The sequence below is a fragment of the Pygoscelis adeliae genome, unplaced genomic scaffold, assembly GCF_000699105.1.
Source record: "Pygoscelis adeliae isolate BGI_AS28 unplaced genomic scaffold, ASM69910v1 Scaffold108, whole genome shotgun sequence".
NCBI lineage: Eukaryota > Metazoa > Chordata > Aves > Sphenisciformes > Spheniscidae > Pygoscelis > Pygoscelis adeliae.
Window position 1 is genome coordinate 9349717 of NW_008825498.1, and position 16832 is coordinate 9366548.

At 38.9% G+C, this 16832-nt stretch overlaps 1 protein-coding gene across 1 annotated transcript in view; it reads left to right on the top strand.

Annotated features, from left to right (window-relative positions):
• USP14 (ubiquitin specific peptidase 14 (tRNA-guanine transglycosylase)) overlaps window positions 1–15486 on the top strand; it is a 21636-nt gene extending 6150 nt beyond the window's left edge. Inside the window, exons 6-18 of the mRNA XM_009331496.1 lie at window positions 356–460; window positions 2183–2286; window positions 4430–4488; window positions 6363–6493; window positions 6799–6879; window positions 7673–7752; window positions 9280–9394; window positions 10740–10805; window positions 11153–11245; window positions 12193–12321; window positions 13428–13488; window positions 14442–14549; window positions 14672–15486. Coding sequence (XP_009329771.1) covers window positions 356–460; window positions 2183–2286; window positions 4430–4488; window positions 6363–6493; window positions 6799–6879; window positions 7673–7752; window positions 9280–9394; window positions 10740–10805; window positions 11153–11245; window positions 12193–12321; window positions 13428–13488; window positions 14442–14549; window positions 14672–14823 — 1284 coding nt within the window. The 3' untranslated portion in view covers window positions 14824–15486. The remainder of the gene's footprint in view (window positions 1–355; window positions 461–2182; window positions 2287–4429; window positions 4489–6362; window positions 6494–6798; window positions 6880–7672; window positions 7753–9279; window positions 9395–10739; window positions 10806–11152; window positions 11246–12192; window positions 12322–13427; window positions 13489–14441; window positions 14550–14671) is intronic.
• The last annotated feature ends 1346 nt before the right edge of the window (window positions 15487–16832 follow it).

Sequence of the window (16832 nt, forward strand, 5' to 3'; positions counted from 1 at the left end):
GGTCCATCAGGAAGGGAGCTTTTCTGAACACTTCACATTGGGATATCCCATGAATGTTAAATTTAGTCCTGACTGGAATCTTGCATTGTCAGCTGCTGGCAAGCTCACCAGGCTCAGTGGAAACGTCTAGCATGGATAATGCTGTGGAATTGTTCTCAATAAGTACTTTCTAGATAATGAGAAAGTTAAGGTGTACCCTTCAGAAACAGCATTGCAATATCAGTTTTGTAAACTAAGAGAAAGATTGTGTTTATCTTTGGGGAAATAGCTGGAATATGTCAAGAGCTTAATGATTTTTTTTTTTAAGCGGAAGTAACTGTCCTTAAATATTTATTACTATTTTTACTGTTTCAAGGGGATGACCTTATTAATGATGGGTTCTGCAGATGCGCTTCCAGAAGAGCCAATTGCTCGACCCATCTTTGTAGAAGACATGACAGAGGAGCAGTTGGCTTCAGCTGTAAGCATATTTCAAACTTTGGTTTCTTGTAAACGTTTGAATAATGGCAAGTTTTTAAATAGTTGCCGTTGCTTAAAAGTGGATTTTGAAACTATAATGTCTGTTTAGCGTTTATAGCTTCTCAAAGAAATGCAAATTTACATTGATGATCCAACTGGTAGCGGTGATGAGAAGTCTGGAATTTAATTTAAAAGTCATGTAACTAGTGCTGCTTTTTCCTTAAGCAGGCAGCTTAGTAAATTTTCTAAAAATAGTCTTGCTGATGTTTTTAAAGACAAAGTTATATTGCCCTTGCCGTATTAGTGTCCTGAACTTTGCCTGAATAAGGGCTCTTAGATGTGCAAAGTTGTTTCCTGCCTCCTTCATATCTGTGAAGGGAAACTAGGGTATGTTTGGGGTGGGGTGCATTTGGGGTTTTGTTTGTCCTTGTTAGTAGTATTAGGTAAACTTTTCTTTCTGAAAAAGGAAAGTAAGTTTGACATTGGTGGAATAGATTATATGTTTTCCTTTATGGGAGTAAAGTTTGGAAGAGCATAATTAGTCTATTTTTTTAAATGAAGTAACTTCTGTTTGAGTTGTTTACTTTTTTACAGTTTGAAAGGCTTAATTTTCTCATCAGTCAATTTGAACTAGGAGTTCTTTGTCATCGTTAAAACAATTGCATGACTATTGTCAACTGTGCATGCAGAACGGAAATGCTTTTATGCACGTCTGTATGAAAACGAATCTGTAGTTTAGGACTGCTTTTGTGCTTCAGTATTTAATGCTTTCCATGGCACCAGCAGGTGAAGGATATTTATGTATTTTTGAGACTAACCCTATACATAGACTTCGAGGTAACTGAGAGGCAAACAAGGAGATGATTCAGTGTCAGATAACATTTTGAAAAAGTTGGTCACATTGCATTTCTCGGATTGAAATTTTGTTATACATCAAAATTCATTTGTCTGTACTGCGTGTATTCATTAAAAATGGAATACACAGCTAAATGAATTCTCTCTTCCTAAAATAATTAAGTGGTATTGGTATGCAGTACTACTTCATTTTCATTAAACTACGTGCTTTTCCTTGACAAGTACTCAAATATGCAGGATTTAAAAAAAAAGAAAAAAAAAAGAAAAAAAGAAAAATGCCATTATATTGTGATTGATAGTGGTTTCTGAAACTGGTTAGTTTAGTTATTAGTTGGCCTTCACATTTGTCAAAACTTCAGAAATTCACAAGTTGTCTGAAAGGATCAAATTAATGATCTATTGCAGACTTCTGGAGAGGATTTTAAATAATACTTTTGTTTCTAACTATGAACTTAATCACATTCAGAGTTTTACTGAAAACTGATTTTAATTAAAACATCAGTGTTTTGTACAAATGTATTCATGTGGAAATTTCATGGAAATAGAATTTTAAGGTCAAAACCTGAATGAGATTATAATTGAACTTTCTGAATGACTGCCTGCTTGAGGAACATGCTCATGAAGCTAAACATGCACAGAAAAAAACCCCAAAGCATTCCTGAATGTATTCTAAAAGCACCAGATGGTGAAATTATTAATATGATCAGAAAATGGATCTGGAAAACGTCATAAAGTTTGATAGACTATTCCAGTTTTACGCATCTCTGATCATTCCTTTTCTTAGAAGTTGATGTCAAATTAAAGCGTTTATACAAAAACGGTTGCACGTCTCTCAGACCTTCAAGCACCCTTGTAAATTTTTTGATAGATGGAGTTACCCTGTGGATTGACAAACCTTGGCAACACTTGCTACATGAACGCTACGGTTCAGTGTATCCGCTCAGTGCCAGAAGTGAAAGAGGCCCTTAAAAGGTAGGATTCAGTACAAAAAGACCATGGCTAAAATGTTTTCTTTAGCTTATGAAATAGATACTTTGTGGAATGGTCTGTCTTAATACTAGTGTGGATTATCATAACAATCTGTTATTCTTTAAATCTAATCAAGATTAACATAATGATCGATTAAAGTTTATCCTATGGCTGTGTTAGTCTGTACTTTTTAAAGAACTTAAGACTATGTATTTGTTGGAACTGGCTTTTAGTAGAGAGAATGTGTTTTGCCTAACTAAAAATAGTTTCTATCAAGACTTGTTTAAAATGCTTAAACAAGCTACTGAACTCAACCCTGTTTTCTGGTGTTAGTTTGTACGGTCTTGTTCTGTATAAAAGAATCGTACAGGAGTCCTGTTCTTTTGAGGAGTATTTTTTTTCAGTGGCTTTATTGCGTAATGTCAGAATTTCATAGCTGAAAACACATTACCGACATTTGGTACTTGGAGGTACAGCAGGAAGCTCTGAGATAGGACCATGGGTGTTACTGGGGCGGCAAACTGGAAAAAGCTGGAGTTATGTCACGTGGATGTGTAGTTACTTGTAGGCATGATTGAGGGCTCAAGTAATTTAATTATTTGTTCTGATTTTAAAATAACTTTTTCCAATTTTTTTTTTTTTTTTTTTTTTTTTGTTATTCTGGACTGAAATGTGGAAATGGTTAATTTTTTTTTTTGTGAGGAATCTACGAGAAACTTGAAAATTATGAAGATTGGAGGAAAAAAGAATACATGGTAACGTGAGCCTGAATTTATCCTCCAGATGAATTATAATGAGAAAACCATCTGTATTTAAAAATGTATTTAAAAGGATTAGGTAGAGCATTGCCATCTTAGAGTTAACTTAATTCCTTTAAAATACACTGCTTTCTTGATGCTTTGGTACCCAACTGGATATTCTAGATTACTGTAAACACTAGTTATTTAAGTACTTACAAATTTTTCTTCATTCTGTTAGCCGGTGAATTTGCAATTATTTGGCACTGAGAACTATTTGTGAAGTACAGAAACTCTGTTTTAAAGCTTTTTCTTGTTTTTCAGTGTTGTCATTTTAGAAAAGTCTGTTTATTTCCATGTAAAGGACTCTGAGTTACTGCACTGAATCAGAGTATTTGACAAATTTAACATACCAAATGTCAAAATGTACCCTGTAAAACTGGCAGGCGGCAATACAAGATGTGGCCTTATTGTCTGTGGGAAGTCAGATTCACAGGCAGCCGCTCTGTTTTCCCCTAGAGACTTAGCCTTTATTTGGCCTTCCCTGCTTGATGACAGCATGGAGGGGTATATGGCAGTGGGAGAGAGCTGAGAGGACTCAAATGGGAAAGTTTACTATTACGGCTTCATTTCTCACCAGCTGCTCCGTTGATCTCTGCGGGGGTACTCCCTGTTTTGTAGCATGACAGGGGGAAAGTTTCCTGCTCATCATCGCAATGGTCAGAGTTTTTAAAGTTCAGTCTGAGGTTAAAGAATGCATGAGACCCTCCTTTTGCTTGAAGGCTTATATGCTTTGAGGAGGCCATCTGTTCCTCATGCAGGTGGTAAATTAAGAAATCATTCCAAGAAGAGTGGTAAGTTCTAGTAATACAGGTGGACTCCCATACTTTTTCAGTGTAGGAAATATCTCCCCAAGAAAAATGTCTCACCTCTCACTGTTTTGCTTCTGCTATGGAGGGAGGAAGCCTGTCCTCCATTTCTGTGCATTTTATCTGCCATCTATCCTTGAAGGTGTTTTTTTCCATGTATCTGAAGAAGCTGTGGCAAATGTTTCAGAAATGGGGTAGCTTCTATTCTGACTTTTTCTCAGTTTCTTTAAAAATAGATTGAGTCTTTGAGTCAATTGATTAGGGAAGCAGCAGTGATGTATCCAGACTTCTCAGTCTGCATTTATTTATTGTCTCAAGGATGCTGGTTTTCCTTTGCTTCCATGCAGTGCTTGCAAAATAGCTGAGACTTTGAGGTGAGTGTGAGCAAATCTTATCTTCAGTTACTTCTGTTTTGGTGACTTGATTTCTTTTTTGACACATTTAAATAAATCTAGCTGCTGCCTTCTTTATGATTTAAAAACCTGACTGCTCTTCTCGATTGTGCTTAATTGCACACAAATTATTTTTCTCCTCTTTTAGGTATGGTGGTGCCTTAAGAGCTTCAGGAGAAATGGCCTCTGCTCAATACATTACTGCAGGTTGGTGTTCAGAGTAGAACACAGGGTTTTAGGCTAGCGTGTGATTTCCTGCTAACTGCAGATGAAAATTGCAGCTACAGCTCTGCATATTTTTCTTTAGTGCATATGCCTTAGGAATTTCAGATCTGCTAGCACTGGCGGATTTATTTTGCTCTGTTGCTAATATCTTTAAAGGTTATTCTGACTGTGGCTGCAAAGCATACATCTCTGCATATTACCTGGCTGCATGCTGGGAAAAATATATTCAAGTGTGATCTAGGCTTAGATAGAAATCATAAGTATCTCTTACTGTCTTGCATGTAGGCATAAAGTAATTGGAAATTCCTAAAGGAGACTCCATCCATCTGTTGATTTGATTGTTTTGTGTAGAAATACTTTAGTGAACAGTTCTTTGTTTCACTTAACGGTAGGCTAATGCCATACCCCTAGAATATGTATTTCATTGATATTTTTTAATATGATTTATTGGCTGAGCATTATTGTTAAGCTGGTAGCTGATGCTTCATCACTGGTTTACCCTAAAGATCCATATTTCATAACTGAAATAGAAAGTAGTGTCTTCAAAAGGAAAGTTACTCTTCGTTGTGGTGATCTGGGTGCTCACAATGTGGGAGCTCAAGATGGCCCCGTATCTCCCAAGTTCTAACTAGAATTCTAGTTAGACCCCTTACACTTGAACAAGGGTACTACTTGTCCACTTTTTCTTTTTTTACTCTATTTCATTGCCCCACTAAGATGCTGGGCCAGGACACTGGGATTTAACAATGTAAGGAAGGAAAGGTCCAGTTTGTGGGTATGCCTGCTGATCGAGTTTTGGGGTGGTAAGTTCAATGGTTACTCTGTACAACCATGCCTGCCCCTCCCCTTTTCACTGCCTTTACTTCGTGTCCCTTGTTTTCTTTTTAAGGTGACAGCTCTGCTTTTTAGGAGTCTTAATAGTTTAAGTAATTTGTAGTTAATTCTTTGGCACTGAGCTGGTCAAGAACTCCTGCATGACACTTATGGCATTTTTTTTAATTGCTGTGTCATATCGGTTGTCCCTCTTATCAATGTCAGCGAAGATATTTCTTAAAGAGAGGAAGCAACTGACCTTGGTTCCTTGTAATCTTGCCTATATTCACTTCTTCAAGAATATCATTCATTCGTCCCTCCGCTTGTAAATTAGTGACCATGCAGACTGTTGCCTACCTCACAGGGTTGTTGTGAAGATTAACAGGTGCCTCTGAGGTGGTTTGTGGATTTAAAGTGCTGCAACCTGGGTAGATAAGACATATGCAGTAATGTGCCTGGAGCAAAAAAGAAAGCCATGTGTATTGTCATGCAATCAGTAGCGTTCATTGAATTGCACATAGTTATGAACTGTCTGCACGTATGCATACACATACTTGTTTTCCTGGGTGTTAAATTGAGCATGAGTATGTTCTAGATATTTTAGTTGGGAAAAACGAAAGGTTTTTTTTCCCAGTAGTTCGTGGAACGTAAGCTGCTCTAGAGGATAGACTGTGAATGCCTTCTGGTTTCTCTAGGTGTAGTCCTCTTGTGAAAACATTGTTCCTCATATGTGTTTCAAATGAAATCTTAACTACTCAAAAATGGGTTTTTTTTCTGTTAGCAGCCAGGAAAGACAAGGCACTATGTGCCAAACTCCCAGAATTGTCATCTTTACGCTTGCAAAGTCATGTTGACAAAGGAGATCTTAGGTGTACCTGTTATGCCACCTGGAAAATTTGGTCCTGCTTTGGAAAGATCAAATTGGACACTGTTAAATGATCAGTCTTTAAATGTTGCTGCTATTTTACTATTCTTTTTAAACTTCCTGCCATGTTTGAATTGTTTTTCCACTTCTCAAAACATTCACTTACTTTTTCTTCAAGCTCTTAGAGACTTGTTTGATTCCATGGATAAAACTTCCTCCAGTATTCCACCTATCATTCTCCTGCAGTTTTTACATATGGCCTTCCCACAGTTTGCAGAGAAAGGCGATCAAGGCCAGTATCTTCAACAGGTAAAGACCAATTATTAGCTTATTGTTTGAAAATTCTACAGTATGTTGGAAGCTGAGAACAAAGATGTTTTAAAACTTACTTTCTCCTGTGAGAATAACTTATCCCAGTAAAGTCTTTGCTTTTGTATCGTGTAGAAAAGTTGAATGTAATATCAAGTGCTAGCTCTGAAAATGTATGGTGGAATAGGGAAAAATTCTTAGTTAAGGAATCCTTACATTTGGTTTTATAGTGTAAAGATTGATGGGTTTAGTATTACTAAATCATAACACTACTAGTCAGATTTAATGTTCTGTTCCCTTCCTAGGATGCCAATGAGTGCTGGGTGCAGATGATGAGGGTACTACAGCAGAAGCTGGAAGGCATAGAAGGTGATACAGTTATGGAGGTAATTGTAGTCTTACTCTAACCAGAGTTAGGATTTATAATATTGTACTTGTGATTCACATATTTTTTGCTAAGGATTATCTGTTTTGTGAGTTCTTTAGCACGTGTCTATTGTCCAGTAAGTGAAACTGCTTTCTGATGTGTCTGATCAGCATAATGCTACCTATGTCATGTCATAGCTATGCTGTGGAGCGTACTATAGGAATACTTTCCCTTTGGGCTTTGTAAGGCGTATGTTGGACCAGGGTGGTGGTGACTGTGAGTATGCAGCAGCTGGCCCTCATAAGCTGTGAATTTAGCACGTAAGAACTTTTTTTCTGGAAGAAACCCCATCCTTGTGCTACAGCATTCTTGGCTACAAGAATGCTATTTCAAACAGACAGCTAACTTAATTAACCTGCTAAGAAATTACTTAAAGCTTTTCACAAGACTTTGCCGGACTGACTCTCTTCTTTCTCTGTGAACTGCTTTCTGGAGAGTCTTGGCAGTGGCCAAAATCTGATCGATTACTCTAAAATTTAAGACAGATTTAAGTTGGGGGGCAAGGAGGTGTGACTTTTTGATTGAAATCTTGCTTGCTGATATGCTGTGAGGTGGTGTTAACAGCATGCTATAAATGCATTTGTTTTGAAACTTTTATACAGTGTAAGGAGATTGACTAGGAGAAGATGCGCCTAGAGAAAGGTGAAGGAATAGGCTTCAAAGAATTTAAATAAATGGGGTTATTTTGTCTGTAAAGACGACTGTCTTTACGTGCTATTTAAAGTTGCATCATAAGAGAATTTGTTTTGCAGACAGACTCTGGAGCTACAGCAGCAGCTTCTAAAAAGAAGAGTTTAATTGATCAGTTCTTCAGCATTGAATTTGAAACAGCGTATCCTAAAGACTAAGGCAAGACATAAAGAATGATAATAATTTCACACATTAGCAGTTGAGTGCAGGGAGGATGAAAAGCATCATCCAGAATAGTACAGAAAATAAAGGTGTGTGGTGGGGAAGAGAGGGAATGATGTACTGCAGGAGTACACAGAAGTTAAAGTTAAGATTGGATATACTTTGAGAGAGGATGATGTGGGGAGGAAGAATGGTAATGGAAACTTACAGAAAAACCCACTGAATTTAAATACCAGGTTTCCTTCCCAGAGAAGATTGCCAGTTACCTACTTCAAGGATGTTGAGATGTTTTATCCAAATAAAAGTAATTATCTTCCTAAATAGCCTTTTTTTTTGGCTTGTAAAGGGAGTGTTGCTGATATACTTGGCATATTAAACATGGACAAAAGATAGCTTGATTGATTTCTTCAGAAATAGATTAGATGTACACTGTTAGATGAGTAAGAAACTAAGGCAGCTGACAACTTTCTAGTAGCTTTTTAATAGCAAGAACAAAAAGATGACATGGGGCACACATCTCATGCCAAGTATTACTGTTTTCCCACTTCACCTCCCCCAAATCCTGGCTGTCATTAAACTGGCCGCCACTTTTAGAAAGAATTATACTGTATGTGTTGCTAGTCTGAAATAAGGAAACATTGCCTTAGATGAGGTACTGTATCTCATAGCTTGGTAATGATGAAGAGTAAAGGCCTTTTTTAAGGTAAGAGTCATGCATCTCTCTCCCTGCACTGTGGTGTTTGTTATCCCTGAAATAGTTGGGAGGAGCAGAATGAGTAGCTAAGAGGAATGATGCATAGGCTAATGGCAGGAGGCAGAAACTTGGTAGAAAAGTTGTGTTGGAAGCCTTCAAAGTGTGATTATGGCAGCATTTGTAGAGCAGATGCATTCAGAGCTGTCAGAAAAGTGTCTCGTTAGAAGGAAGTGGATGAGAGAAAAGGATTGGTGGCAGAAGTACAAAAAAGAAGAGGTTGGACACAACAATTAGAAGAATGAGTAGAAAATAATGAAGAAATGGACTTCATTTCAGTGAAGAGGACAGATACAAGGCAGGGAAAGGAGACTGTGCACGTTGAAAGAAACAGGAAGTCCGGCCAGCAGCAGTAATAGAACTTTATTAGTTGTAAACAGTAACGGAGCATAATGTTGCAGGACAGCTTCAAGACTTGATATTGGCAGCCAGTTAGTATGATCTGTGTCCTGGGGTGCGGTGGGGAGGGAAGAAAGAACAAAGCAGGCCTCACAGGCTTAAATGATGATTAAAAGCTTTTTTTTTTTTTTTGGTATGCTGTCTGCCTCAGCTACCACTTGTCATTAGACACAAAGGAACAGATTGGTTAGAAGGAAGGGCTGTTTCAAATCTTCATTTTTATGCTATGAGAAGTAAAAGTACTACTGATGCACAAGCACAGGATTATCTTAAGTTACCGTGCTGTTCAGCATGTTCTTTTCACTAGAGCAGTAGTTCAGCTCTTGGTGCATGATGGTTTTCCTTAACTTCGTGAAGCATGAAATGTACAGAAGCTGAAGAAGAGGAAGTAACTAAAGGAAAGGAGAATCTGCTTCAACTTAGCTGCTTTATCAATCAAGAAGTGAAGTATCTGTTTACAGGACTAAAATTGGTAAGCCATTACAACTCTTTTTTATTTAATTCAGATTCTAAACGACCTGTATTTTTAATCTGTGATTTGGAATTGACATCTGCTGTCCAAACTTTACAAAGTCCCAGGGTTTTTTGGGGGTGTTTAGTGGGACGATGGAAATGAAAATGAATTGCCTGTTAATGTAAAGCAGACTGCAACAGAGCGTTTTCTTGACCCTGACGTGGTCTTCCCCATGCAGGTAACCAAGTGCATGCCAATTTGTTACTTGTAATTTGAAACTATTTGTTTGACTTTCACTTCAGACTGAGTAGTATCATGATTTAAGCATGCTGTAAATGGTTCCCAAAAAGTCCAAAAGTCAGTTTTAAAATAGGGCGGCACTTCGGTTGCTGTGTTCCAAGAAAAAAAAAAACAAACAGATGATGAAACAATTAAGCTTAAATTTAATTTTGCAGATTTGAAGGGGGTGTTAAATCTTCCATGACACATCATCATCTTTAAACTGTTTATTTAAGTAGAACTTCTTAAAGTAGTCTGTGTGTTTTATATATATATTTCTAAGTGTTCAGGGTTTTTTGGAGAATCTGAAGGGGCAAGGAGAGGAGCTTTACAAAAACCTTGTGGTAGTAACTGCTCTTGTAGTATTTCTGTAAGAGCAGGGATGGAAGCAGAGATCTGGTTTGTACAGGACTGGACCAAGTTGCATGGTTCTCAGATACTCTTTGTTTCTGCTTTTTCTGTTTTGACAGAATTTAGAATGAAAAGTAAAATAAAATAGTTAATGCTCACAAATTATAAAGATTATGAAAAAGAAACCTCACTTTCAGGCCAGAAAGGGCCTTCTAGAATTGTTACGCTGGATTGCCTGTAGCAAGAGTCTCACAACACTAACAACCAGGTCAGTCTTTCCCTGAATTTGGAAAGGTCCCTGGAAGCAAAGTATCACCACCTGGCTCCTTATGTACGGCTCTGCTTTAGACTGAGAGTTGAGAAATGTGCAAATATTCCTGTCACAAGAAACTTCAAATTTTTTTTTTTTTCAGTTGTGTTCCAACCATGACATGACACATTCGTAACCAAATGCAGATGTTTAAGTTGCAAGTTCTACTCTTGTAGAATAAAATTTTCTGCAGAGAGAAACTTAGTGTTGTTGGGGCTCCGGAATGAGCCTGGAGCTGAACAAATGAATGGGCATGGTCTTTCTGCCAAGGAATTCCAAAATTCTGTGTGTCGTAATGGCTGATAGCAACAGAAGAGATGGGCAGAACAAGATTTAGTTGATGGCTTGTTTATCCATGCTGTGCTTTTCTTTAAGCTGGGTTTTATGGTGAACGTATGTGTTATTACCTTTTTTTTTTAACAGCGTCTTCAAGAGGAAATCACCAAACTCTCTCCAACACTGCAGAGAAATGCACTCTATATCAAATCTGTGAGTGGTACTTTTGTTACTCTCTTTATGATTCTTTTAACTGTTGTCAATTTTCTGTCCCACAGAAAACACAAAGTTACTGCTGCAACAGCATGTGATTTATAGAATCATGTTTATAAAGCATCTGAATATCCATGACCAAGAAATTTTAAGACCAGTTGAAAATTATTTCTTTTGAGTACGCTACTATACAGAGCTTCAAAATAGGAGGCCTTGTTATATTCCTATGTGTCTGTGTACAAATATGTTCCCAGAATAGTCTGTAATTTAGGATGAGCAGTGTTTAAGGAATAAAAGATCTGTGACTATCTGAAGCGACAGCTTTTTCTGAATTTTTTTTTTTGCAGTCTAAAATCAGTCGCTTGCCAGCGTACCTGACTATTCAGATGGTTAGATTTTTTTACAAGGAGAAAGAATCTGTGAATGCCAAAGTTCTTAAGGTAAGTTTTCTGCATATTGAAATTTAATTCCTCTTTATGCTTTTCAATGAGTTTTTATTATAGGTAGACAACTAATACTTGAAGGCTATTTACTAAATTGTTTGCTTTTAAATTGCATTTAAAAATATTAACGGTGCAGTTTCCCTGCTTAAGTACAAAGTAGCTTTGTTCCCAGTTGTGATGATGTGTGGCAAACTATGCTACCAAAATAGACCGGGGGAGGAGGTAAGGAACCGAAGTGAATTTGCTCCAATACTGTTAGGATTTTTTTTTGGTGTCTCTTCACCAGTGGTTCGGAGGACAATGTTTAATTAAGGAGTGGGCCAGGCTCTCAGTCACTGGATAGTGTTCAAAAGTTGATGAGAAATGTTTATGCTAAGAAACACTTCCTGTATTAGTTATTTTGTCTGGCTTTCTGACTGACAAATGCAAGAACCAGCTGCAAACAGCTAAATGTTCCAGTTTTGCTTTCTGTTGACCTTGGCTGATAGACCTCCTAGGCTGCCGAGGAAGCATCACAATAGATGATGCCTGTTCCTTACAAGAGAAGCAAGGGAATAAAGATTGAAGGCGCAGGTTAACTATTGTAGAGGATTGTTTGGGTAACACAAATGGACATTTTTGCAAGTGTACGGTCATTCTACATGCATTTTTTTTTTTCCTTAGGCCTGCATAGGTATGTCCATAGTATAAAAGTATGACAGCTAATAATAAAGAATCTAAGTGTTTATACTGAATGTAGTAATTTTTGATGGTTTGTTTATACTGAATCGGACATTCTTCTGTGAAAGTATTGTAGCCCTTTAGGTAAGTACTGCCAGTAGATCAAGTTGTCATAGATGTGCCAAGAGTTGCATTTAATTGGACTTAGTTGTCTTCCCATGGGAGAACACTTTAATGTGGAGTACCAAATTATGCTAATAATCTTTATGCTTTTTACTTCCTAGGATGTTAAATTTCCTCTTATGTTGGATGTGTATGAGCTATGTACGCCAGACCTTCAGGAAAAAATGGTTTCTTATCGATCAAAATTCAAAGATCTAGAAGACAAAAAAGTAAATCAACAGCCAAAGAACGTAAGTCTTCTCGCAATTTCATGGACACTTTGATTAGATAAGTCATACATCTGAAATTGGGTACTAATAAGGACTAGAGAAAACTTGACTTCCTTAAATATATATTTTTTTCCTATTTAGCATTCAAACTCCTTAGTATTGAGCTTTAGACATTTTTTGTGTATTTTCATGAAGATACAGTATCTGCTTTGGCATGACTGCTTGATGAGAAATGTTAAAAGCTGTAGACAAACATGTTGCTTACATTTTTATTTCAAAATGTATTCAAATGTAGTGCTTCTGCTTACCAGTGTTATGCCTAAAGGTTTTCTGTGAATTACACAAAACGATTCTCCAAACATTATTGCTTGCTGGCAGGTCACTTGTTTGGTGGAGTATAGGTACCTGTTTCCTGCTCACCAGCTGGAAGGGGTTGTACAAGGGAGTACTATGTGTCTGAGTGATAAAATTCAGAATATACGTAGTAGTGAGCTAAAAGACTGTGCTCTAAAAACTTGGTAAATGGCTTTATCTCCTACCCTGCCTACGTAATTCTAAAACTGACTTCCTTTTCTTTAATGAAGAAAAAAGAGTAAACGAGCTAAAACTGTAGTGTTTCACCCAATTTTTTTCAAAGTTTGCTAGTCTTTTCCTGGCCTAACCCCTGGCAGTTTCATTTAAACATCTGAATAAGGCTTGCATCTCTCTTTACACAGTTAGGAGCAAGGGAAGAGTGCTATTTTAAAACAGAATGTATCGGCACTTAGAGTCTGTCTCTGCTATTTTCTTGTTGCCACTTCTGCTGCTAGAAAGTCCCTAACAAGGAATAAAGTCTTCAGTTGCAGAACTGTTTTCATGCTCCAAGCCTGTAAATCTGGTGGGTAAACAAAACAGTCTAGGCAATATGTGCTAAAATGGTTATATATTTGCTTTAAAAAGCGGTCCTGTTTAGATTAGGCTTTTGCATGTCCAGCTAGAAATACTGTAATGGAACCTGTTTCAAGTTGAACAAAAAATGTTTGGGCTTAGAAACATCTTTAAATGAATGGAGAGTTGGTATTTGAGATGATTGTGCTAAAGCTTTCTCAAAACCATTTCACATTAATTCAGCATATTCTGTTCTTTAGTCTAGTAAGAGTGATGGTGCACAGAAGGAAGTTAAATATGAACCATTTTCTTTTCCTGATGGTGAGTACAGGGAAGTAAATCTGTTTTAAAGTAACTTTCTATTTACTCATGTTTAAGTGGACCTGCTAGTAGGAATATTTTGAGAACCCCGGTTATGTTTAATGCCTTTGAAAATTAAGCTTCAGAAACTGACAGAAATTTAAGGAATAGAAAGATTGGACTTTAAAAAGTGCTGTGGTGGTGCTAGTGTTGCCTAAATTTGGGGGGTGTGGAGCTTGAATGTCCTAAGCGTTCACCTTCATGTTGAGGACACCGTGCAGAAATTATTTTGGAGGTCTTGTTTTCCCCAACTGTTACCATTCAGTGCTTCCTGAGTTTTCTGTGTGGTGCGCTACATGAGAAGTGGGGGGGGGGGGCATGGGGCATCGACTAGCTTGAGAGCACGGTGAAAACAGGCTATTTCTGGAGTGCTGAGAAAGACAGTTAAGACACGTTGGGAACTGTAACGCCCTTCTCGGTATGTTTGGAATTAGCCATTTTTTTCCGTTGAAAAATGGAATAGCGTAATTGAACTAACTGCGGAGTGGGCTGACCTACCATCCCGAGTATTCTCAGCAGCGTCGCTGTGCAGCCCATGCTCAGCAAGTCAGTCCTTGCAGTTTCATGGCTGGCCCTGGATGCGGGCAGCAGCTGGTGTTTGAAGGAAGTATTGGCCAAACCTGGCCAGAAGGTTTACTGATCATACATCATCGTTTTGACGCCTTAAGCTTACTGCATTTGCATTACACCCAGGACACACATTTATGTCATAAAAATGGACAACAGTCCCAGTTTCCTGAGGGGCTGTCCTGGCTGAAAGCCGCTGCTTTTAGTTCACAATGACTTAGAACCGTGCTGCAAATGGGGTTTTACACAGCTACAGTCCTGCAGTATGGCTAATGCGTCCGTGAAACACACTGAAACTGTTCATGTGAGACTCGTGTAACTTTTTTTTTCCCTCCCTCTTCCTTCAGATATTGGTTCTAATAATTGCGGCTATTATGACCTGCAGGCAGTGCTAACACATCAAGGCAGATCGAGTTCCTCTGGGCATTACGTGTCTTGGGTTAAAAGGAAACAAGGTAAAAAATAAAATTACAGCACTGTTAACCACCCTTCGCAGCTTCTTTCCTTTAAGGGGCTGTTAAACACACTTAGATTTTATGTACCTAAATTACAAATAATCCTCTTGTTTTTCTTGCAGATGAATGGATTAAATTTGATGATGACAAAGTCAGCATTGTTACACCTGAAGATATTTTGAGGTTATCTGGGGGTGGAGACTGGCATATAGCTTATGTTCTACTCTACGGGCCTCGCAGAATTGAAGTAATTGAAGACGAAGCTGAACAGTAGTCTTCAGTTTTAGTCATTCTGCCTAGGTGTGAAATAAATGTTGATTACTGATCACTTCTTTAACCCCAGAGCTTTAGCAAGTGGATAAATAATCTGTTCAAACCTTTTCATCTGAAGAGGGGTATCGTTTCAAAACTGATCCGTGTACCTGTTGTCACTACTGGACTGGACTGCCCACTGTGGTGGTGACAACACTTAAAATAGCTTTAATGTCTCGCAGAAGATAATTTTTTTTTTTAAAAAAGCCTGTTCCCCCTCCCCCAATGTCATCAAGTATTTATTACACACCTATTCTCACATTTGTTACTCTTGCATGGTTTATACCACAGTTCAATAGCTGTCCATCCTTTGCCTTCCCTGGCAGTTTTGTTAGGAAGGTAGAAGAGAAACTGTTGCCTTGTTGCGTAACCCAGTGCTGCTGCCCATAGCCAACAGCCGTGGCTACAATCAAGTATTTGTCCAGCCCGACCTGCTGACTCAGTCTGTTCTGTTGCTGGCATCTCATGACTTCAGAATAAATTGTGATCAACAATGTGTCTCCATTAAAAAAAGTTCATGTCTCGGTAGTGTAGTTAGTATGTGTTTCTTGTCACTTCCTGGGCCACCACTGATGAATGTCTCGAAGCAGTCGTGTAATAAAGCCACTTTTTTTTTTAAGCTGTAGGGATTTATCTACTGAGTAAAGAGTAACAGGAGGTTAAGTCTAGTATGGTGGCTGCAGAACTGGGCTTTGCTTACTTACGGTAACTTCTGTTCCTTCCCCGCAGGAGTACAGCAGCTGTATGCTAGTGAGAAGCTGCAGTAAAAAAGTATGTCGGTGTTGGCTACAGCCAGAAAAGCACGAGGCCGTCAGCAGAACTCGGCCTCTGTGTAGAGGATCTGCAGTTCCTAGATGGGTCCACAAGCCTGCCATCCCCAGGTGTAGCGGAGGCCTTTCTAGGCCTTTAGTTACACCCTAGGGCTGGGGGCTTGAATCAGTGATGGGGATCCTCACAGTCAGGATCTCTCCCCAGGTGCGTCTGATTTCCAGCCTGTTTGTTTGAGGGCCAGAGCAGCACCGCCACGTTTTGGTGAGAAGTTGTATCAGTTGTCGCATGATGCAGAAAAAAGTCTGCACTCCTCCATGCACAAAAGGACACAAGACTGCGCTGCTGCCAGGTCAGAGAAAGGCATCAAAGCGAAATTGGGCAGGGGGACAGCTCAGCTCCCAAGTCTCTTGCCTCAAACACGAGCACTGAGATTATGGTTCATGCCTGAAGCGTCAAGAATAACTCACTGGACACTGCTTCCTTCGGTCACCTTCCCTTGTGGCTGTCCTCATCCCCAGCTTTCCCAGCACTGAGGTGGCAGGTAGGCCCCATTCGCTTTACTTCAGCTGCAGAACAGGGTTCTCACTTCCCCCTATGTATGTTTCACATGCAAACTGCAAACACTGATCCCATGCTGCAAGTGCTCCGACTCCTCTGTGGGAGGCTGCGTTTCCAAGAGCAGCAATGCCCCCTCTCCTCGCTTGTTCCTCCCCCCGCACCTCCGCTCACAATGTGCTCAAGTCCCTTAATTGAAATTGCTGCATTTCATACCATCTGCCAAATTGTACCTGCAGCCGGAGGTGAGACTGAGGCTGTATTATTTCCAACAGCTGTCCCATACCTCAGCCCGTACGGACTTTCACTGAAGCACCCAATAACCAAACTCCTAATCCAGTTAAATCCAAAGGGGGGAAGGCAGGCACAAAGCTCTCATCAACAGCTCTGCAGGCAGAAGCTTGCCTCCGAGCTGGTAGCTAACCACCCTGGAAGCTCACAGGGACCACCGATGTAATAACAGAAACAGTACTCTGCAGAGAAAAGTTCTGAGAGATGTAGTTTTCCAAACACTCAGCAATTAGAGAGAGTCTACTGAATGACACAAATTCTACAATAGCCACAAAAGAAGTTGTAGCTAGCTACACCACCACAAAATTCTCCCGCTTTTTGAGGGAAAACGGATCCAGCTACGTGCAACAGCTT